The 14945-nt window shown below is 64.0% G+C and overlaps 1 protein-coding gene and 1 non-coding gene across 2 annotated transcripts; both read left to right on the top strand.

Moving 5' to 3' along the window:
• Nucleotides 1-32: 32 nt before the first annotated feature.
• Nucleotides 33-14522, top strand: MYO1G (myosin IG). The gene is made up of 27 exons (XM_040592552.1): nucleotides 33-252; nucleotides 1036-1111; nucleotides 1888-1939; nucleotides 2341-2536; nucleotides 2661-2756; nucleotides 2961-3658; nucleotides 4518-4726; nucleotides 4812-4905; nucleotides 5319-5484; nucleotides 5559-5612; nucleotides 5864-5959; nucleotides 6045-6161; nucleotides 6735-6941; nucleotides 7017-7162; nucleotides 7669-7783; nucleotides 8411-8581; nucleotides 8651-8721; nucleotides 9823-9897; nucleotides 9989-10121; nucleotides 10496-10662; nucleotides 10745-10952; nucleotides 11683-11906; nucleotides 12759-12903; nucleotides 13005-13109; nucleotides 13191-13304; nucleotides 13810-13964; nucleotides 14041-14522. The coding sequence occupies exons 6-27, from the start codon at nucleotides 3564-3566 to the stop codon at nucleotides 14195-14197; spliced, it is 3024 nt and encodes a 1007-aa protein (XP_040448486.1). The 5' UTR covers nucleotides 33-252; nucleotides 1036-1111; nucleotides 1888-1939; nucleotides 2341-2536; nucleotides 2661-2756; nucleotides 2961-3563; the 3' UTR covers nucleotides 14198-14522.
• LOC121088145 lies at nucleotides 823-955 on the top strand. Its single transcript, XR_005827851.1, has one exon. It is a non-coding gene; the product is annotated as a small nucleolar RNA SNORA9 (small nucleolar RNA).
• Nucleotides 14523-14945: the final 423 nt, after the last annotated feature.

Consider the following 14945-nt stretch of genomic DNA (forward strand, 5'->3'; position numbering starts at 1 on the left):
CGCATGCGCTGAATCCCTGCCCCGCTGCTGGGTGGTGCTGGCGTGCGGCGTGGCGTCACGCGCCGGCGTAGCTCCGCCCTCAGGCATGGCGGCGATGGTGGCAGCTGTGGTGTGGCGTGGCGCGGCCCGGCCCAGCGCCATCCGCCGCCATCCGGGGCCGGGGCTGCTCCCAGGGACGGGGGGCGAACTGAGGTCTCTCTGCGACAGTGCGGCGGGAGGCGCTGCACTGCCAGCGGGCTCCGCCGCCGTGAGGTGCTGTGGGCGTGGTGCATGCTGGGAAGGGTAGTTCTCCGTGGGCCGCATGTGGCCGCCCGCGGCCTAACCGGAGTGGGGCAGGGGGGTTCTCACGGCGGGGAGCCGGGATCCGGGGCCGGGGGGGACTCCCGGGGGGAGTGGGGCTTATGGATCTGGGGGGGAAATCTCATGGGCCGGGGGAGTTCCCTGAGGTTGGGGGAGACCCTGGGGCTGGGGCTCACTGGGGGAGCGGGGCTCATGGGGCCGGGGTAGATCACGGCGGGCAGTAGGGCTCCCTGGGCTGGGGGGGGGCTCCCAGGGGGGAGCGAGTCTCATGGGGCTGGGGGGATGTCCTAGAGCCGGGAGGGGCTCACGGGGGAAGCGAGGGGTCCTGGCACCGGCGGGAGGCTCACTGGTGGAGCAGGAGGTGTTGGAGCGGGGCTCAGAGGGGTGTGGGGGGTGTTGGGGCACTGGGGGAGCAGAGCTCATGGGAATGGGGTGTTTATACTGGGAAGTGGGACTCCCAGGGTTAGGGGGGTTGGAGGGAAGTTCACGGGCCTGGGGGCCGCGTGTCCCTCCCACCCTCCTTAGCAAGCCTTCCAGCGTGGGGGGGCCTGGCGTGGCCCCCGCCGTTCCTGCAGCGCTTGCCAGAGCAGCCCGGGACGGTTTGAGGCCCCTCCCTGCCCTACCCGGGGAGCGGTTATAGACATCCCGGACACCCCCGGGCCGTGGGGCAGCAAGGGGACTGCAGGGCCAGCTGCCACCACCCTGTGCCGCTCATCCTGTTCTTCCCCATGCCAGGCTCCTGTTCTGGTGCTCCGGAGGACACTCTTGGTACTCCGGAGGATGGATGTAGGAAGCTGCCAGGAATGAGAAGGTGGGTTCAATGGGCTTGTTACTGTAATTAGCCTGATTCTGTGCAATTAGCAGCTGCTGAGGCCATTTTCCCCTTGTTAACAAGGGGTTCAGTGCTGAAATCTCATGGGACGGCTGCGGTGTGGGGCACGGAGCCACTCCGCAGCCTTATCCCACTGGGATTTATTCAGCAACTGCCACCTGTCTTGGGGAATGGTTCCCTGCTCTTTCCCCTGTCACTGTAATTAGCCTAATTCTGCATAATTAGCCCTGCCAAACCTCCTCAGCCACCCAGCAGCCCCACCATGGGGCTGTGCCCCCTGTGGCTTGCGGTGCCAGTTCTGGGGCCACCGCATGCCACGAGGCTGCGCTCCCCAGCTGTTCCTGGGGCCCCCCCTCGCTCTGCTTGTGCCATTGCGCTCAGCACCACAATGCCAGCAAGGCCTAGCCATGCCGTGCCACCCAGCTGGGGCATGGGGAGCCCCGCTGCCAGTAGCGCCATGTGGTGGCATCCCAGCGGGTGTCTTTGGTGTTGGGTACCCACGGTGCGTCCTTGCCGCAAGCCTCCCAGCGTGGGGGGGGCCTGGCGTGGCCCCCACCTTTCCTGTAGCGCTTGCCAGAGCACCCAGGGATGGTTCGTGGCCTCGCCCCGCTGTGCCGGGGGGGGGGTTGTATACATCCCGGACACCCCCAGGCCCGAGGGAGGGTGCAGGGACCCCTGGGTGGTGCCCAGCCTGCTCCGCCAAGCGCAGCAGTGCAGGCTGCTGCCAGCGCTCATCCTGCGCTTCCCCCATCCAGGTTCCTGCTCCGATGCTCTGGAGGGATGTAGGAAGCCACTGGGAGTGAGGAGGTGGGTTCAATGGGCCAGTCACCATAATTGGCCTAATTCTGTGTAATTAGCAGCTGTCAAGGCTGTGTCCCCTCATTAATGAGGGACTCAGTGCCAAAATCCTGCGGGAGAGCTGCAGTGTGGGGCACAGAGCTGCCTGGCAGGATTTATTCAGCAACCACCGCCTGACCTGGGGAGGGGTCCCCTGCCCTCTCCCTGGTCACCGTAATTAGCCTAATTCTGCATAATTATCAGCTGCTGAGGCATTGTCCCCTTGTGAACTGGGGGCTCAGTGCCAAAATCCCACAAGCAGGGTCAGTGCTTGCCAGGGCAGCCTGGGGGCGGTTTGAGGCCTCTCCCTGCCCTCAGCACCCCCCACGTGCTCCTGGCAGCATAATTAATCCTGCGAATTAAACATACAGGCAGACAAGCAGCACCTGGCTGTGCAGGTGGAGGGAGGAGCTTCCACCGGAGCACGGGCAGAAGACAGCACAGTGTGTCCCCCACAGGACTTCCACCGGGGCTTCATGCCTGGGACCACGATGCCGCAGCTGCGGGGGGGGGGACACACCAGCGTGGGGACCAGCGTGACAGCGCTTCCGGCAGTGCCCGCTCATGGTATGAGGAGTGGCACAGATTCAGCCCTGCTAAGGGCCACTGGTGTCGGTGGATTCAGTATTAACCCTTGACTTCCCCCCTTGTGACTCTAAACCTTTTTTTTTTTTTTTTTCTTTGATTTTAGGTGAAAATCTGGTAGGTTGCCCCATTTTCGGCAAAACCACTGGGAAAACCAGGTGGCAGCCTTCCGGCAAAGCCTGCCGTGCTCCTCACTGGCTCGGTACGGACGTTTTTTGGCTACTGGGCTTTACTGGGAGTAAACTGTTAAAAACCTGGGAATATTGGCGAGTGCCAGTTTGCCATAATAACCGTGAGTGGAGCTGTGGAGTTGATAGCCTGGTGATCCCGCAGTGCGGGGCTGTTCTGTGCCTCAGTAGTGCCGTAATCCCCGTTGTCTTAACACTTCCCCTCCCTTCTTTTCTAGCTGGATACCAGCACGGGGCCCCTCTCTGATGATCTTCACCTTGCCTTGTCCTTCCCAGAGCTCCCAGTTACACCGGAGTTTTAACTGGGGGGACTGGGATGAGAGCGGGTGATACCAGCATCTTAATAAATAATCGATTTCTCAGTGGGATTTTGGCGCGCTGTGGTAACGGGCGAGGGTGTGGGTGGCCCCAGCGATGATCACCACGATGATCACCACCAGAACGGCACCGGAGGGAAGTTACCACCCCATAACCGCAGTTGGGGGGTGGGGACGGGACAGGACAGGCGCGATGGCTTGAGGTGACCTAGCTCCACGGCGTCCACCCCACACATCCCTCACCCCACCCTTCCCATGCACCCCACTGCAGGGTCCCCACCCTTTGCCATGGGGTGTGTGCTGCCAAAATCTGCCTTGGGGGTGGGGGGCTGAGTCCCCACCCTACAAATGTGGGTGTCCCTAGCTCCATGGCCGCCCCACTGAAACCCCACGGGAGGTGGTGACACTGTGCCCCCCCCCCCCGCGCCTGCGCTGCTGTCTCGGCAGTTGTTGGCGCAGGAAGCCGGTGCAGCGTAGGGGAAGTGGGTGTCTGGCGGGTGCGGCATGGCGGAGCTGGAGGGTCCCGAATTTGGCAAAGCTGACTTTGTCCTCTTGGACGAGGTGACGATGGAGCAGTTCCTGCAGAACCTGCGCCTGCGGTATGGGGGGCGCACGGGGGGGGGCTGCACGGGGGGCACTCCAAAGCACTGCCGGGTCTGGTGGTTCCCACTGGTGGGTACTATGCTGAGACCCCCAGCATCACCCACGCAGTATCACCCATGCAGTGGCTGGAACGTGGGCGCTGCCGGGCTGGGGTACACCAGGCACCCCGAGTCCTGCATGGTAGCACCAGACTCCAGCTGCGCAGGAAACATCTGGGCGGTGCCGCATGTCCATGGCGGGGAACTGAGGCACATCGTGTCCCCCCTGGAGCAGGTTAGGGGGTGCAGGGTGTGGAGGGGCTCACAGGGTGTGCAACCACGTGCTTCCTGTGCTCTCCCCGCTGCCCCACAGCACCGCTCAGTCCCACAGCAGTGGGTGGCTGTGCCCCATGGCGTGGTGCTGCGGCACCGTGTGTGGTAGGGTGTGCATCCTGCCCCACAGCACCCTGCAGGATGTCATCTTTCTGCACAGCACCCAAGGCGGTGTCCGGCTCCATAGCTCAGCACCTTGCAGGGCGCCATCCTGCCCCCCATCACCACACCCTGCAGAGTGCCACCCCACAGTACTATACTGCAGGGTGCCATCCTGACCCACAGCACCCCATAGGCTACCACCCCATGGCACAGCACCCCACAGCACCGTACCCTGCAGGGTGTTATCCTGCTCCACAGCACCACTCCCTACAGGGTCCTAGCACAGCACCCCGCAGGGTACCATCCTGCCCCACAGCACTACATCCTGCAGAGTGCCACCCCACTGAACTGTACCTTGCAGGGTGCCACAGCACCCCATGGCACAGCACTCTGCAGGGTGCCATCCTGCCCCACAGCCTACCCCACGGCCACCCCTGTGCAGGTTCTTGCAGGGCCGCATCTACACGTACATTGGGGAGGTGGTGGTGGCAGTGAACCCGTACCGGGCGCTGGCGCTGTACGGCCCACCGGCAGTGGAGCACTACCGTGGCCGCGAGCTCTATGAGCGCCCACCCCACCTCTTTGCCCTGGCTGATGCTGCCTATAAGGCCATGAAGCGCCGTGCCAAGGACACCTGCATCGTCATCTCAGGTAGGGGCTGGTGACGCTGGGGGGCATGTGGGTGGAGGGTACCCATGGGTGGGTGTCCTCACCCAGCCCCTGCCGTCCCTGCCAGGTGAGAGCGGGGCAGGCAAGACGGAGGCCAGCAAGTACATCATGCAATACATTGCCGCCATCACCAACCCCTCCCAGCGCGCCGAGGTGGAGAGGTGGGTCTGGCCCCATGGTGCCAGCAGGAGGCTGGGTGCCAGCTGGGGGGGGGTCCCTGGTGGCCCTGGCTGTGTGGCGAGAGCGGGGGTATCCAGGGGTCCCAGGGTGGGGGGCGGGCAGGTTCTGTGTGCATCAGTGAAGCTGCAACACTGATGCTGCGGTGTTCTGTGCCATGCTGTACTGTGCATGTGGTGCCACGCCGTGCTGTGCTGTGCCGTGCCATGCAATGCTCCACCATGCTGTGCCTTTCATGCTGTGCTGTGCCATGCTACACTATGCCATGCTGTGCCATGGCTGCCACAGCATGCAATGCCATGGCACACCATGCCGTGCTGTGCCACACGGTGCTGTGCCATGCCAGAGTGCTATACTGTAGCACTCCATGCTGTGCCATGCCGTGCTGCCCCAGCAGAGTGAAGAATGTGCTGCTGAAGTCCAACTGTGTCCTGGAGGCCTTTGGCAATGCCAAGACCAACCGCAATGACAACTCCAGCCGCTTCGGCAAGTACATGGACATCAACTTCGACTTCAAGGGCGACCCAACTGGCGGCCACATCCACAACTACCTGCTCGAGAAGGTGTGGGGCTGGTGTGGGCGGGTGGACGCTGGGCTCACCAGCACTGCCTGGCACCCACCTGGCTCCTCTTCCAGTCCCGAGTCCTCCAGCAACAGCCAGGAGAGAGGAACTTCCATGCCTTCTACCAGGTGTGCCGGGAATGGGGCAGGTTGGGGTGGGGATGGGGACGGAACGGGGATGGGGATGAGGACGGAACGGGATGGGATGGGGATGGAACGGGATGGGCATAGAATGAGATTGGGATGGGGATTGGGATGGGGATGGGGAGAGACAGGACTGGCTGCAGCAGGGTAGGGGAACACACAGTGGCACCAGCCAGTCCAGGTGACACCGGGCCGGGGGTCCCGGCCCCGCCATGTGCTGACCCTCCACCCCGCAGCTGCTGCTGGGCGCACCAGCAGCACTGCTGGCCTCGCTGCACCTTTGCCGGGACCCTGGCACCTACCGCTACACCCAGGAGGGCACCCCGGGCAGCGTGAGTGTGGCGGGGGGGGGGGCTGGGGGGGCAGGCTGGGGGTCCCGGCCCCTCACACCACCCCTGGCCCCTCATGCTGCCCCAGGCCTGCGGGGACGATGCGGCTGGTTACCAAGCGGTGGAGGAGGCGATGTCCATCATCGGCTTCTCCCAGGAGGAGATGGGCTCTGTGCGCCGGATCCTGGCTGCCATCCTGCATCTGGTGAGACCCTCACACCAGTACGGCCCCCTGCGCGTGAATATGGTCCCCCATGCACCAATACAGGGCCCCACCATGCACCAGTACAGCCCCCCTGCGCACCAGTATGGCCCCTCGAACACTGGTACAGCTCCTGACCACCACCACTGGTATGGCTCCCCTGCACACCAGTACAGCCCCCACAAACCAGTGCAGCCCTGTGCAGTGCAGCACAGCTCAATGCAAACCAGCACAGCCCAGCATAAACCAGCATAGCCAGCACAGCCTGGGGCAAACCAGTATGGCTCAGGACAGCCCAGCATGGCCCAGCTCAGCCCCATGCAAACCAGTACAGCCCTGTACATCCCAGCCCAGCCCAATACAAACTACTATACAGCTTGTATGGCCCAATAAAAACCAGTACAGCCCAGCGTGGCCCAGCCCAGCCCAATACAAACTAGTACAGTGCAGCGTGGCCCAGCCCAGCCCAATACAAGCCAGTACAGCCCAGCACAGCCCATGGTGCGGGAGGGGCTGGTGCTGGACTTGCGGGTGTCCCCCCCACATTCACCCACCAACGTGGTGGGTCTGCTCCAGGGCAACATCGGGTTCGTGGCGGAGGGCGAGGTGGCAGCAGTGGAGGACACGGCGCAGCTCCCAGTGCTGGCCAAGCTGGTGGCCACAGCACCTGAGAATCTGCACCGGGCACTGCTGACCCGCACGGTGGCAGCCGGCGGCGGGGAGCTGATCGAGAAGGGCCACAGCCCCAAGGAGGCTGCCTATGCCCGGGATGCCTGCGCCAAGGTAGGGAGGGGGACATGGGGTGACAGGTCTCCCCCCAGCACCCATGGGTGCCCACCACCCTGTCCCTGTCTCCAGGCCATCTATGAGCGGCTCTTCTGCTGGATCGTGGGGCGCATCAACGCTGGCATCGCCACCCACGGCTACGATGCCCGCCTGCACGGCAAGAGCACTGTCATTGGCGTCCTTGACATCTATGGCTTTGAGATCTTCGACACCAACAGGTGACCTGGCCCAGGGGTGGCAGGAGGGACACTGGAACACGTGGAGGGACAGGACCTGGAAGGAACAGGGTGGGGAGATTGAAGATGGGAAGGGCTTGTGGAGGGGACAGGGGACACCTGGGAGGGACACAGGAGGTGAGAGGACTCGGGAGGGACACATGGATAGGACGGGACCTGGGGGGGACACAGGGAGGGAATGGCATCCAGGAGGGACACAGGGAGGGGACAGGGCTTAGGAGGGACACATGAAGGTGGCAGGACCCTGGGAGGACTCAAGGAGGGGGACAGAGCTTGGGAGAGACATGTGGGGGTGGGGATGCCCAGGGGACATGCAGAAGGGGACAGGACCTCAGGGAATACATGGAGGTGACAGAACCAGGACCAGGAGGGACCCATGGAGGGACGGGACCCAGGGGGGGTGGCAGCAGGGCCACGCATCTTGGGGAGCACCCAAGGGATGTGGCAAGGGGGCAGCTGGCGGGGCTGTCCTGACCCCCTGCCCACAGCTTCGAGCAGTTCTGCATCAACTACTGCAACGAGAAGCTGCAGCAGCTCTTCATCGAGCTGATCCTGCGGCAGGAGCAGGACGAGTACCAGCGGGAGGGCATCACCTGGCAGAGCGTGAGGGGACGGGGGGGACAGGGGGGGCATCGCGTGACAGAGCGTGAGGGGACGGGGGGGACGGGGGGGCATCGCCTGACAGAGCGTGAGGGGACGGGGGGGACAGGGGGGGGGATCGCCTGGCAGTGTGAGGGGATGGGGGACGGGGGAGACGCAAAGGAATGTGGGTGTCATGCGGGAGACATGGCGGGGGCATGGGGACAACGCTTGGCAGATATGAAGAGCTTGGGAGCAACAGTGGGAAGTGGTGGGGCACGGATGCATCACCTGGCAGAGCTTGGGGGACATGGTGGGGACGTGGGGGACATCACCTGGGAGAGCCTGGGGGACATGGTGGGGACATGGGGGACATCGCCTGGCAGAGCTTGGGAGACAGGGGGACATGGGTGGCATTGCCTGGCAGAGCATGAAGGACACAGAGGGACTTGGTGGGGAGATCACCTGGCAGAGGGCGAGCAGCTTGGGGGGACCTGGGGGGCATTGCCTGGCACAGCGTGGTGGGGACATGGGGAGCACAGTGGGGATGTGGATGTCATCACCTAGCATGGCGAGATTTGGGGTGTATGGGGGCAAATCAAGGTGCCTGGGGGTGGCAATTTGGGGTGCCCACCCCCCCGCCCTCCCTAGATCGAGTACTTCAGCAACGAGCCCATCGTGGAGCTGGTGGAGCAGCCCCACCGTGGCATCCTGGCGCTGCTGGACGAGGCCTGCCTGGCCGCGGGGACCGTCACTGACTCCCTCTTCCTTGCTTCCATGGACACCCGCCTCGGCTGCCACCCCCACTACACCAGCCGCAAGGTGCTTCTGGGGGGGATCAGGGGCAGCAGGGGGTCTGCGGCAGGGGGCTGACACCCCCCTGCTCCCCAGCTCTGCCCCACAGACAAGACCATGGAGTTCAACCGGGATTTCCGCATCAAGCACTACGCAGGAGATGTCACGTGAGGGGACATGGGGGGCTGTGGGTGTCAGTGGGTGGCCCTGGGGCTGTGGGGCACCATGAGGGACCTTGGGTGGACATGGGGGCCACTTGGGACCATGGGGCTGTAGAGCACTTGGGGATCTAGAGTTGACCATGGGGCTGTGGAGTTCCATGGGGGGCCATGTGGGAGCACAGAGGGGGGGTCTTGAGGGGCTGTGGGAGGTGGTTTGGGGTCATGGGGGACCATGGGCGACTGGTGGGGGCTCGGCTCGGGCTGTGGGAGTGTGGGTGGCCATCGGGGACTGTGGACATCATGGGTGGCCTTGGGGTCACGTGGAGCCTGGGGAGGGCATGAGGGTCATGGGGTGTGGCCACTAGGGACCATAGGGCTGTAGGGCTTTTGAGGGTCTAGGTTTGACCATGGGGCCATGGAGAGCCACAGGGGGCCACGTGGGAGCACGAGGTGGGGTCTTGAGGAACCGTAGGGGTGGTTTGGGGCCATGGGGGGCCATCAGTCTGTGGGGAGCCACAGGGGACTGGCGGGGGCTCAGCTGGGGCCATGGGAGCATGGGTGGCTGGTGGGAACTGTGGACATCATGGGTGGCCCTGGGGTTGTGGAGGACTGTGGGTGGCCTTGGAGCCATGAGAGACCTTGGGAGGGCCATGGGGACACCCAGGACTGTGGAGGGCCACGGGGATGTGGGGGCCCTTGGTTGATCGTGGGGCTCTGAGGACCCATGGGGGATTGTGTGGAGCCATCCAGGACTGTGGGGGGACCATTTTGGGGACTGCTGAGGTCCATGGGGTCTGGGAGGTCCCCAAAGGCCATGTGCAGCAGGATGGGCTGTGGAGGACGTGCCATGCCATACCCTGGGGACAGTGGTGACAGGCTTGGGGGACTCTGCCCATGAGCACTGAACCCCACAGCCCCCTGGCCTCCATGGGTGCCCCCAGGGCCACATGTCACCCCATCACAGGGGTATCCCCAGCAGCCCCTGGCTCACCATGGGGTGGAAGGGCAGCCCGGACACCAGGATCCCACAGGGTGCAGCTCCCCCACGCCCCCCAACACCCCAGGGAGGCCAGAGGAGCCCCCCAGTGTGGTGTCCCCCTCCTTCAGGTACTCAGTGGAGGGTTTCCTGGACAAGAACAAGGACACGCTCTTCCAGGACTTCAAGCGGCTCCTCTACAACAGGTTGGGGACACAGGGGACATAGCTGGGGGGTTGGTAGCACAGCTGTGGGGGGGGAGCAGTGTTGCCAGCACCACGTCAACACTGTCCCCAGCACGGACCCCGTGCTGCGTGCCATGTGGCCCGATGGGGAGCAGAGCATCACCGAGGTCACCAAGCGCCCGCTGACCACCGGCACACTCTTCAAGAACTCCATCGTGGCCCTGGTGGAGAACCTCGCCTCCAAGGTAGGGGATTGGCGACAGCCAGGCATGTCCCCTGTGCCAGCCTGGCGTGTCCCTGCACTAACCTAGCATGTCCCCAGCCCATCTTGGTGTGTGCCCATGGCAACTGGGCATGGCCTCAAGCCACGTGGGCATGTCCCTGTGCCAGCCTGGCACATCCCCAAGCTAGCCAAGATGTATTTGAGCCAGCGGGGCATGTTCCCAGCCAGCCCAGATGTCCTTGAGCCAGCGGGGCATGTCCCCAAGCCGCTGAGCCCTCCTGTCCCTGTGCCACCCATGCCTGATGCAATGCCCCGAGCCCCCCAGCCCCGGACACCCATGGGCTCAGTGCCACCCACAGGTGCCACCATGGTGCCATCCCCTCTGTGTCCCCGCAGGAGCCCTACTACGTGCGCTGCATCAAACCCAACGACCAGAAGTCACCGACGCTCTTCGATGAGGAGCGCTGCCGGCACCAGGTCTCCTACCTGGGGCTGCTGGAGAACGTCCGGGTGCGCCGCGCCGGCTTCGCCTACCGCCAGCCCTACCACCGCTTCCTCCTGCGGTATGGCCTGTGCCCCCCAGGACACCCAGCCTCCCTGGGACCCCCAGCCCCCCGCACCCCCTGACCCTGCTCTGCCCCCTAGGTACAAGATGACCTGTGAGTACACGTGGCCCAACCACCTGATGGCCAGCGACCGGGAGGCCACGCAAGCCCTCCTGGAGCAGCACGGCTTCCAGGATGACGTGGCTTATGGCCACACCAAGGTCTTCATCCGCACACCCCGCACCCTCTTCTGCCTGGAGCAGGAGCGAACGCAGCTCATCCCCATCATCGTCCTGCTGCTGCAGAAGGTGGACATGGGCAACATGAGCTGGCTCGGTCTCCACTCCACCGGGGTGACACAGGGTTGGGGGACGCCCGGGGTGCCGGCTGGGTGCTGGCGGTGCCGGCAGAGCGAGCAGACAGCCAGGGCTCTGCCTACATGGGGAGCTGCTGGCACCACAGGCTTGGAGTGGGGCAGGTGGCTGCTCCGGGCAGGGTGTAGGGCACAGGATTGTGCAGAGTGTGGGCTTGGCATGGGCAAAGCATGGTGTGGGGCAGGGCGTGGGGTGTGACATGGGGCATAGTACGGGGTGTGGGACATGGCACCTGGCATGGGGCAGGGCACTGGGTGTGCTGGGGGACATGGCGTGGGGCAGGGGTGTAGAGCATGGTGTGGGGCATGCTATAGGGCACAGTATGGAGCACAGTGTGAGGCAGGGCATGGGGCGTGCTATGGGGCAAGGCACCAGGCAGGAGCACGGAGCATGGCATGAGGCAGAGAACCAGGCCCTGCGTGGGGCTCAGCTTGGCACAAGGCCGGCTATGGGGCTGGCTGTGGGACAGCCCGTGGGGCTGGCCAGCACAGGGCACAACCCAGGACATTTCTTCAGAGCAGGACATGGGCCCCACTGGGGTGGTTTGGAGGGGGGAGGGGAGCAGCATTTTGGGGGCCTCCTTGTGCCGGGTGCCCCCCGGGTGCCACAGCCGTGCTGCTGATGGCATCCAGGGGCAGCGCCGGCACTGACGGGGCACTCACAGGCCTGGCGTGGTGCCCTGGCACGCCGGCGCTGCCGTCACCTGCGCGCCGCCTACACCATCATGGCCTGCTACAAGCGGCACAAGGTGAGGGCGTACCTGCGGGAGCTGCTGCGGCGCTTCCAGAACGTCCGCGCCCTCCCCGATTTCGGCAAGAGTGTGGCTTGGCCGGAGCCACCGGCCGTGCTGCTGCACTTCCAGGATGCCAGCCAGCGCCTCTTCCGCAGGTACCATCCCAAATCCTGCTCCGCTCCCGAGCTGGGGTCAGGATGTGGGATGAGGACGGGGATGTGGAACGGGAACATGAGACGGAGACATGAGATGGGGACATAGGATAGAGACGTGGGATGGAGACAGGGATGTGAGACAGGGATACGAGATGGGGACATGGGATAGAGATGCGGGATGGGAATGTGGAATGGGAACATGGGATGGGGATGTGGGACAGGGATATGGGATGGAGACAGGGACATGGGACAGGGATGTGGAACAGAAACACAGGAAGGGGATGTGGGATGGGGACAGGGACACGGGATGTGGACGCGAGATGGGGACATGGGATAGAGACATGGGATGGGGATGGGGACATGAGACTGGAATGTGGGACAGGAACGTGGGATGGGGACATGGAACGGGAACATGGGATGGGGACGTGGGATGGGTATGTGAACATGGGATGGGGATGTGGATGCAGGCAGGGATGAGGTACATGCGATGGAAATGTGGACATGGGATGTGGATGCAGAACAGGGAAGTGGGATGGGGACATGTGACAGGGAGATGGAACATGGACATGGGATGGGAAAGTGGGGTGGGGACAGGGGCATGGGATGGGGACACAAGATGGGGATGTGGGATAGGAACATGGGATGGATAATGCGGGAGGGGGACATGGACAGGGATGGGATGTAGGATGGGAAAGCGGACATGGGGCAGGGACGTTGGACTGGAATGTGGGGTGGGGATGTGGGATAGGGACATGACATGGAAAGAGGATGCGGGCCGGGGGCATGTGAGCCAGGGGTGCAGGACATGGACGTGGGATAGTGACATGACCATGCCATGGCCCCCCACCGCAGGTGGCGAGCACGGCAGATCATCAAGAACATCCCACCCTCTGAGATGGGGCAGATTCGGGCCAAGGTGGCTGCCATGGAGGTGCTGGAGGGGCTGCGGAAGGACTGGGGCTGCCAGCGCAGCTGGGCGCAGAATTACCTCTCCTCGGTAAGGGCTAGTGGTGGGTTTGGGGGCGCCCCATGGTGCGTCCCAGGGTGCCACCCCTGCCCCAGGGTGCCACCCTCACCCCATGCTGTGGCTCCCCACAGCCCAGTGAGAACCCCGGGCTGGCGCTGCCCTTCGCCCGCCGCCTCCAGACCCTCAAGGACAAGGTGCATTTTGGCTCCGTCCTCTTCTCCTGCCACGTCCGCAAGGTGAGTCAGGGGGATCCTGCCCAGCCGCCACGGTGGTGTCACCCCCCTGGCATGTCCCCTCACCTGTCCCTGTCCCTGCAGATCAACCGCTTCGGTAAGAGCCGGGACCGGGCCATCCTCGTGACGGACCAGCACCTCTACAAGCTGGATCCCCGGCAGCAGTACCGGGTGATGCGGGCGCTGCCCCTCAGCACCGTGAGTGTCCCCAACCCCACTGGTGACCCCAGGCCATGGGGGAGACAAGGCCACCATCTCCTACACCCTTGCCCTGGTGAGCCTGGGATCAGGGGGACCCAGGTGTCCCACTCCCACCCAGAAGTTGGAGATCCCTCTGTGGTCCCTGTGGCCAAGCACCAGGGCCATCCACATCAGCATGGTGAAGTCCCCTGGAACAGAGGTGGGATGCTGTCCCCACTACACTGTCCCCACTACACTGTCCCCACCTCTCTGGTCATGCTGTGCTGTGTCCACAACACTGGCTGTGCCACACTGTCCCCACCATACTGTCCCCGCCACGCTGACCATACCATGCTGTCCCTGCCATGCTGTCCCCATGACAGTGGCTGTGCCACGCTGTCCCCACTATGCTGTCCCCACCATGCTGGACACAGTGCCTTGGCCATGCCATGCTGACCACGCCGTGTCCCCAAGCCCCCGAGGCAGCCATGGCTGTGGCAGTGATACCCAGACGTCCCCACAGGTGACAGGGCTGAGCGTGACGAGCTGCCAGGCGCAACTGGTGGTCTTCCACACCCAGAGCCAGGAGGACCTGGCCGTGTGCCTGCACAAGATGCAGCCGGAGAGGGACAACCGGGTGGGCGAGCTGGTGGGCGTCCTCCTGGAGCACTGCCGAGCGTGAGTTGGAGGGCTTGGGGTTGGGGGGGGCTCATTGGGTGCTGAGAGCCCCCCCGCTGATGCTGGGATGTTGTAGGACCAAGCGGGAGCTGCAGGTTCGGGTCTCTGACTGCATCCAGCTGAGCCTACGTGGGCGCCGGCGGCTGCTGACGGTGGAGACGCGGTCGGATGCAGCCAACCCCGATTTTGGCAAAAGCCGTGATGGCTTCGTGCTTTACTGGCCCGGGAGATGAGGGGGGTGGGCAGCTGCTCCATCGCTGCCCGGGCTGCATCCTGTCTGCCCACACCCTGCCCCCCTGGCCTCTGCTTTGGACCCTATGGTCCCACTGCAGCCCTGTGACCCCCAACCACGTGTCCCCCCACCCCACGGCCCCCGTGGGACAATGCCTCTGCGTGCACTGGGAATAAAGAGCTGGATGGGACCCCCACGGCCCCACCCCCCACAAGCATGGCTGGGACCCTCAGGACCCCCAGCAGCCCCAGCATGGGGCTGGGGTCCCCCAGAAACTCTGCCCAAAGTTTGGGGTCCTGCTAGCCTGGGCATGAGTGGGGAGCACAGGTCAGCTGCAATGGGGTTGGGGTGGGGTGGGAAGGAGTGGGGGGCATGGATGGAGGTGGGATGGGACTGATGGGATAGGGTGGGATTGATGGGTTGGGATCAGATGGGATGGGGTGAGATGGGATGGGATCTATGGGGTGGGGTGGGATGGGATTTATGGGATGTGTGAGTGGGACAGGATCTCTGGGATGGGGTGAGTTGGGACCTGCATGATGGGATGGGATCTGTGAGATAAGGGTAGGATTGATGGGTTGGGATCAGTTGGGATGGGATATATGGATGGGATGGAATCTGAGGTGGGCTGGGATCTGTGGGATGGGATGGAATCTGTGAGATATGGTGGCATGGGATTTAGGGGGTGGGAAGGGATGGGATCAGATCAGGTGGGATGAATAGATGGAATGAAATCTCTGGAATGGGGT

The sequence above is a fragment of the Falco naumanni genome, chromosome 4 (assembly GCF_017639655.2).
Source record: "Falco naumanni isolate bFalNau1 chromosome 4, bFalNau1.pat, whole genome shotgun sequence".
NCBI lineage: Eukaryota > Metazoa > Chordata > Aves > Falconiformes > Falconidae > Falco > Falco naumanni.